Source organism: Lathyrus oleraceus, chromosome 1, assembly GCF_024323335.1.
Source record: "Lathyrus oleraceus cultivar Zhongwan6 chromosome 1, CAAS_Psat_ZW6_1.0, whole genome shotgun sequence".
Classification (NCBI taxonomy): Eukaryota; Viridiplantae; Streptophyta; class Magnoliopsida; order Fabales; family Fabaceae; genus Lathyrus; species Lathyrus oleraceus.
This window is the reverse complement of record NC_066579.1, coordinates 367,500,674-367,508,755: the sequence shown is the minus strand read 5'-3', so window position 1 is coordinate 367,508,755 and position 8,082 is coordinate 367,500,674. Positions and strand designations below refer to the sequence as shown.

At 32.8% G+C, this 8,082-nt stretch overlaps 1 protein-coding gene across 1 annotated transcript; it reads left to right on the top strand.

The window, feature by feature from the left end:
- Positions 1–3,786: 3,786 nt before the first annotated feature.
- Positions 3,787–5,257, top strand: LOC127136986 (probable aquaporin TIP2-2). Its single transcript, XM_051063488.1, has 3 exons — positions 3,787–4,038; positions 4,309–4,556; positions 4,683–5,257. Exons 1-3 carry the CDS (start codon positions 3,912–3,914, stop codon positions 5,055–5,057), a joined length of 750 nt encoding a protein of 249 aa, XP_050919445.1. The 5' UTR covers positions 3,787–3,911; the 3' UTR covers positions 5,058–5,257.
- Positions 5,258–8,082: the final 2,825 nt, after the last annotated feature.

Below are 8,082 nucleotides of genomic sequence, written 5' to 3'. Positions count from 1 at the left end.
GCCCTTGTTGAGCATGCACCTTATGATGCTAATAATGATGATGAGATGGACCTTAGAGAGAGGTCGCCACATATTCCTTCTATAATGAATACATCTTCCTCACCCTACCGTTCACATGCACACATTGCACATCGTTTTACTAACACTTTTACAGGTATCTCTTTTGGGCAATAGACACCAGAAGAGTATAACTATACAGCTATCCGGACTTCCCATGATGATGTCCTCCATAAGATGCGCTCCAGTAACAAAATTGATGATGAGCATGATCAGTTGTTCCGATCCATGCACCAACAGTAGATGGACATAATGGCCTGTATACATACATTGCATTTTACTGACCTCTAGAGCCAGCAGATGATTCAGCAGTTGCCTGACTCTCAGGGGCGGAACCAACACATGATATCAGATCTTACCGATCAACTGCATGGGATGATGTCGGAGCTAGATGAGAGGGATTCTAGAGAGTTTCATAATCAGACCTATTGACCACTTGATGGAGGATATGTTACACTTTATGCACCGTATGGCTAGATGCCGCCTCCTCACTACGGACCAGCTTGAGGGCGAGGTCGGGGCCATGGCCGACATTAATTTTCACTTACCACCAGGTTATACTCCCTCTATTAATCTTATTTCGAAATATTGAGGACAATGTTCGACTTAAGTGTAGGGGAGGTGATTTACTGCTTTGATTTATTTTTATGCATTTTCCTATTTCATTATGTTTGCGTTATTTTTCTTTCTACTTAGTACTTCCTAGTTATCTCTATTTTCATAGCGTAGTGTATGCTTTGAGTTTTTGCATGTGTTGTCGAGTCATTTATGCATGGTTTCTGTTGTTTATTGAATTTCATGTTTTCTTGAGCCATACCAAAAAAAATTAAAGTACATAGCAAGCCCAATTTAATTTTGAAAGTATATAGGTTGTGAAGAGATGAAATACTAGATCAAGGAGACTTGGGAAAATCTGACAAAATCGGCATTATCCTAACACCTTAAGACTACCGATTATGCACGTTAGTTTATTAAAATTTAGTCTTAAGCTTCTATTTGTTGAAAATCATCAAATTAGTATTTATATCCAGCCATGCACCATCTGTAGTCACTGAGTGGGTCGGTTGACGAATAATAAGTGAATGATCCACTATGGAGAAAAAGATGAATAAAAAGGAATAAATCGCATCTACTAAGTTAGGTAATCCTCACCCGGTTATTTAGCCCAAATGAAGTGCTTGAAATTTTTAAAAAAGAAAGAGAGAAAAATGCATCTTTGAAAAAGAAAGAAAAAAGGAAAAAACAAAAGATGTTTTGATCATAATCACTAACATGCCACCTGACATGTAAGATGAGAGATAAAGGGCCCTAATATGACTGTCATGAATGAAAGAGGATTAGAAGCAGATTAGGAAATTGAACTTTATTTCAATGACACGATTTAGCACCGATATGAATAGGAGGGAGACTTGTGTCCACAAAAGTGGTTCGTATTGTTACAATACAATTGGTGTTACATTAGTACCTATCGAATTGATCATAGCAAAATTAATTTTCATCACCCACGTACGAGTAGTTCTCGATACTTTGCTTTGCTTTATGTCTCTATAATCATCCTGCTGCATTTTAAATGTTTACATGCTACCTGAATTGCTTAAGGATAAGCAATGATTCAAGTGTAAGGGAATTTGATAACGGGGAAACACATAGTGTACTCTGACTCAGCTCATATGTATTTTAGTGGCATTTCTTATGTTTCATTTGTGTTACACTGGTATTATTCGTGTATTTCAGGTACTTGTTGATTGGATACTTGTGCGAGCAGGAACGAAGAAAAAAGAAGTGACAAAGGGCAAAAATACATTGTTGTTTCTATCAAAATAAGAAATTTAGTTGGCTGATGCCCGAGAAAAAAAAGGATTTGACGCTCGTCAGCCCGAACTGACGATTGTCAGCTAGCCCAAAACCCATATTTTTGCCCCACTCTTCAGATTCAATCTTCCACCTCCATGTTTTTCTCCACCATTTTTCTCATTATGTAGCAGTTATCAGTACAAATTTTGATCAATGAATATGACTTTTAGTTTCAATTTTCAGAATCTATGTCTTTAGAGTATTAGTTTTTAGGAAGATATTTTTGTATTCTTGAATCTTTCCTATTCAATTTTGTCGAAATAATTTTTTCGGAGATTAATTCCAACCTTTTGCTATTTCAATTTTACATTATAGGTTCCTTCAACTTTCCAATTTGTTTCGGTTTTAGTTCTTAATATATATATATATATATATATATATATATATATATATATATATATATATATATATATATATATATATATATATATATATATATATATATATATATATATATATATATATATGCGCGAAGTTGAGCTATTCCACTAAGACCTAAGCCGTCCAACCACTCATGATAAGTTTTAATAATCATGTCAATTGTTTAACAATTCAAAAAATGACATTGAAATGTCCTAAGAAATATTCTAATGTATTTTTATGTTGGCCTCAACATTCATAGGAAAAACAAAAAGAGAGGAAAAGAACTGGCCTTGATTATCAATTGTCAATTTATAAACATGAGTGTTTATAATAATCGATGAACAATCATTAAAGTTTATGGACCATGAAAATTATAACGAGACTTGTTCATCTTTCATTGTCATGGTGGAAAGTACTAGTATAATGCTCGATAACCATATTTATTGCCACCCTAATCATCATCATCATCATCGTCATCATTTTGTTCTTTTGGTTACCTTGAAAATAAGGATAAATGTTTTTTCAATAGATAATGGAGATTACTTTGATACTTCCATAAAAAATATGTAATATTTTAATTGTATTAGTAATTGTGCTGATTTTAGTAATAAAATAAAATTTATTCATTAAAATAATTTGTTAATAATAATTAGTGAAATACTTAAGTGATTTGAAATTAAAAAATAAAATATATTAATAAAAATTTAATAGTTTATTTGTGTTTTAAAATGAAACCATTTTATGATAGCTATATTATAAATGAAACACATAAATAATGAGATTAAACTAGCATTTTGTTTATTGAAATTGTAAAGTCTATGTAATTTAATTTTTAAAATTTTAAAATGTTGATGTAGACCCTAAAATAAAATCTTGAAAATTAATTTATAAAACTTTTTTTGAGAGAATTAATTATTTCAAACTTAATACAACCACAATTTTAATGATTTTATATTTGTCTTCATGCAATAATAGATTCTTTCTGACAATATGTAGATTTTTATTGATTTTAAAGAGTTTTAAGAATATATATATATATATATATATATATATATATATATATATATATATATATATATATATATATATATATATATATATATATATATATATATATATATATATATATATATATATATATATATATATATATATATATATATATATATATATATATATATATATTGATTCATCTATTTAAATTTAAAAGGTTAAATTGTCATATAACAAAATTAAGATATCAAATTTTTGCAATTTTAAAACTAGAATGTTGATTTATCTACACTGTTTTTTCCATGATTAATTGATTACTAGTTAAATTAGTTGTCATTATGCTCATAATGAATAAAATATGTTTAAGAATCCTATAAGTTTTAAAACAAAGAAAAGGGTTAGGGTGGTTAGTTAGGTCCTAACATTTTAATCAAGCATTGTCTAACAACTCATGTCATGTGGGTCCATGGACGGTGCCATAACAATATAGAATAGCCAACCCTTTCATAATCACATTCATTTTATCATTCTAAACTTTTCATATATATACCCTTGCAAAGATTTCTTATGCATCAATTAATAGCTGATTGATTATATAGGTTCAACACCTTAGTCTTTTGTTAAATTTTTAGTTCCTTGCCAAAATGGTGAAGATAGGTTTTGGTACCTTTGATGACTCTTTTAGCATTGCCTCACTTAAGGCTTATTTATCAGAGTTCATTGCCACTTTGATTTTTGTCTTTGCTGGAGTTGGATCAGCCATTGCTTACAGTATGTACTGCTCAAGTTTAACTATTTTTTTTTAAAGTGTAACTAGTTAAATAATTTGAAGTATGTTGAAATTTTCTGTCATTAGTCTAGTGACATAACGACTGAAATTTCATCTTTAAAAAATAAATAAGTGAAATGTAACGAGTTCGAATCTGCGTCTCTGCAGTCAGATGTTTCTACACAGTTACCAACTCAGTTGGTTTAACCAGACATATTAAAATAAATGTTGTGCGTGAGAATGATGAAATGTGATTGTTTTGTATTATGCAGATGAATTAACATCAGATGCAGCCTTGGATCCAGCTGGTCTAGTGGCAGTAGCTGTGGCTCATGCATTTGCACTATTTGTTGGTGTGTCCATAGCAGCCAACATCTCAGGTGGACATTTGAACCCGGCTGTCACTTTTGGTTTAGCTATTGGTGGCAACATCACCATCCTAACTGGTTTCTTCTATTGGATCGCCCAATTACTTGGCTCCATCGTCGCATCTCTCCTCCTCAACTATGTCACCGCTAAGGTATATATACCTGTTACGGTTCTATCCGATTCAAAATATTAGTCTCTACAGTTATACGTAGAGAATTTCATCATCATGTATATTAAGTTTTCTGATAGTAATACTTTGTTGGATATATATTTGCAGAGTGTTCCAACTCATGGTGTTGCTGCTGGATTGAACCCTATTGCAGGATTAGTCTTTGAGATTATAATAACATTTGGGTTGGTTTACACCGTTTATGCCACAGCAGCTGACCCCAAAAAGGGTTCATTAGGAACCATTGCACCAATCGCCATTGGGTTTGTTGTGGGTGCCAACATCTTAGTGGCCGGTCCATTCAGCGGCGGGTCAATGAACCCGGCTCGCTCATTCGGTCCAGCTGTGGTTAATGGAAACTTTGCTGATAATTGGATTTACTGGGCTGGTCCATTGATAGGAGGAGGCTTGGCTGGGTTGATTTATGGTGACATCTTTATTGGTTCATATGCTCCGGCGCCAGTAACCGAAACATACCCTTAAAAATGAACCATTGTTGTTGAGCGTCCTTTGTTCCAAGCTACAACCTTAAACCTTGTTCACTGTTTGCATGATTTCTTGAACCTCTTGCTTTTTTTCTTTCAAAAATGAAAAATTGTAACTTTTATTCTCTATGTACTGCTTGTAATAATTTGTAAATTATGAAGGTATGAATGAAGTTCTCTTTCTTTTGATCTTAAAAATGATCCAAATATAACTAACTATCATTCCACATGGCAAAAACAAGCTCCTTTGAAGCCTCTACAGCATCCTTCTTCACTCTTAATGTTATCATCTTATAGCATCTCTGTCATCCCTCTTCTTAGCAGCCATTTCGCGATCAGCACAGTTACAATTTGATCGAAACCCTTCAAGCTTGTGATGAAGCTTTTGGCGAAGTTCTTCATAGGTCACAGACATATCATCCACTTCCAGCCCGACGCAAAAGGCTTAACCACATCCTTATCTACATTACTGTCCAAATTTTGCTTGAGAAGTTTCAAGTGTGATTGCAGAAGGCTTAGCACCGTCTAATGCATATGAACTATACTGAAAGTTTCAAATGCATTAGAAAATTAATTTTATTTCTTAAAGGCTACTTTAGAAAATAGCGCCAATCAAGTTAAATTAACTTGATTATTTGGATAATTGGATATGTGATAGACTTCACATTGGTTATAACAAGAAGCAATTAAGAAAACATATGAACTAATCATATCTATTAGTGCATTTTTAGCGGGAAATTGACTCATCTTATGGAGGTTTTGAACGAGGTCTTCATATAGATGGAAAGTGATTGAGAAACATGTTGCAGAGCTCTGTGTTCTAGTTGAATAGTCATGTTGCATCATTTTATTGTATTTATTTTTGTGAGTATTTTTTCATGCATTTGTTCAAGATTGAATCAAAAGGAAATTTTGGAAGCGTTCCAGTTTCGGACAAAGCCTAATCCATCTAACTTAAATATATTTAACACCCGGTAACGGCCAATGCCCATGCAATCAGATTTATTCAAGAATCTTATGGTACAATAGGAGACATCCACGCCTTAAGAACGGCTCAAAGATCTTGGGTTCATTAAATATTCATGCCTTAAGAACGGCTCAAGGATCTTGGGTTCATTAAATATTCATGTTTGATATTACTCTGATGGGAAATTAAGACAATAACAAATCAATATGTAGCGGATCTAAAAAATTTTGTACTTGTAGGAATATTAAGGATCAACAACAAATATAAAATGGCAAATCGAATAAATAAAGTCATAAAAGAACGGCGACATTTTAATATGGAAAACTCATTAATATGAGAGTAAAAATCATGAGTCATTCAGACTAAAGAAACAACTTCACTATAATCAATTAAGGGTACTAAAGAGTCATAAAGCGATACACAAACTAATACGCAAATCACAAAGCAAACTAACTTACAGATAAAAGTCAAAAAACTAAAATATTTCTCAAATCTGCAGCTTGAGTGTGAAGCAGATATCTCTTACCTTAGACCTTATTTTAAAATTCTGAACAGACAAAAATTAGATACAGGTGTCGAGAATCTGCTCTCCAAATTTGAACTCGATCTGACGGTTAACGAATCAGAGATCATCGATTTAGAGAGACTGGTTGTAGAAAAACAGGAATAGGTTTTTCTTCTCTTTTCTCTCTTTTGAATCCTTATCCTCTCTCTCTCTATCCTAAATTGATCATCTCCACTTAAATAAGTGAGACAAATGGATTAATCATATTTGAGTCTTTCTCCACATAGAAAGGGAGTCCAAACCCAACAAGAGCATCATACGATATCGCGGTCGACTAAGCACTGAAGCATCGTTAGATCAGACAAATACTTGAACATGTCAACGTCAACTCATGGAAAAGGTGTCCATGAAAAAAGGTTCTAGTACTTTGTGTGGAGTTATGTGCTTACAGGTACAATTATTTGTACATGGTCTAAGTAACAAATGATTTTGGTGGTTTTGATGCTGACAACACCTAATGTCAAGCAGCGTTGGATGGAGTCCTCGAGGACCTCTAATCAAGCAACCTCTAATGATGTTGTCTACCAAAAAAGTTTTATCAAGTCTCATAAGAGAGAAGAAGTTAAGTACTAAATAAAATGATGAATTAGCAAGGGATCTTGAAGCTTCAAGGTTGTGAAAATTTCACATGGTCTTATGTCTAAGTGATCAGTATATTGTAAAAGTATAAGAGGATCTCCTAAGATACTAAGACAAATCTCACACATACGCATACTAAAATGTTTTTGAAGCCTTTTTATTTCATAAAATCACCTGAAAATGTGGAAGACTGTGAAAAATGGTACATTTGTTCTCATACATGAAATCAATAATGTTTGGTAAACAAAAAGGAAGATGATTAGGCTAAAGAGGAAAGAGAAAAAGTGCAGTATAGCCTGAAAGTTAAAACCATCATCACTATCGCTATTGGTCTTAATGAATTTTTGCATATTTCTCACTGAAAAATTGCTAAAGAAACGTGTGACACCCTATAAGTTACCCATGAACACATTGACTCATGAATATGAACTCATCATAATGGAACCTGGAGAAAATATTTATGATATGCAAAAATAATTTATCAACGTCGTTAATCGCATGAGAACCTTCAAAAAGTTTTTCAAAATGAGGACTAGGTTGTAAAAATCTGTAGATCCTTAAACCACGGTTGGCAATCCAAACTCATTATGGTTTATGAGTATAGGTATTTATCATCCAAAGACTTTGCTACTCTCTTTGGAAAATTGTAGGAACATGAGATGGAGATGAAGAGACTTGCACATGATAAGGAAGGTGACAAGAAGAAGAAAACATTATCAATCAAAATCGAAGAAAAAGATTATGATTTCAACGATGAAGAAATAACGTTGATCAGTTAGAACTTCATAAGTTTCATGAAACGCAAAAAACAACAAGAGGATCAACAAAAGAACGAAGAAAGATCATCCTTCAACCCAATATACCTCCAATGTGGAAAGAAATAGCATATAATACCAAATTTCCCTCATAATC

What these genes read in the sequence shown, in the direction of transcription:
- LOC127136986 (XM_051063488.1), top strand. Translation starts at nt 3,912, where the DNA reads ATGGTGAAGATAGGTTTTGGTACCTTTGATGACTCTTTTAGCATTGCC. An exon ending in TGGATCAGCCATTGCTTACA is followed by an intron (nt 4,039 to 4,308) that starts GTATGTACTGCT and finishes TGTATTATGCAG; the next exon opens with ATGAATTAACATCAGATGCA. An exon ending in TCAACTATGTCACCGCTAAG is followed by an intron (nt 4,557 to 4,682) that starts GTATATATACCT and finishes ATATATTTGCAG; the next exon opens with AGTGTTCCAACTCATGGTGT.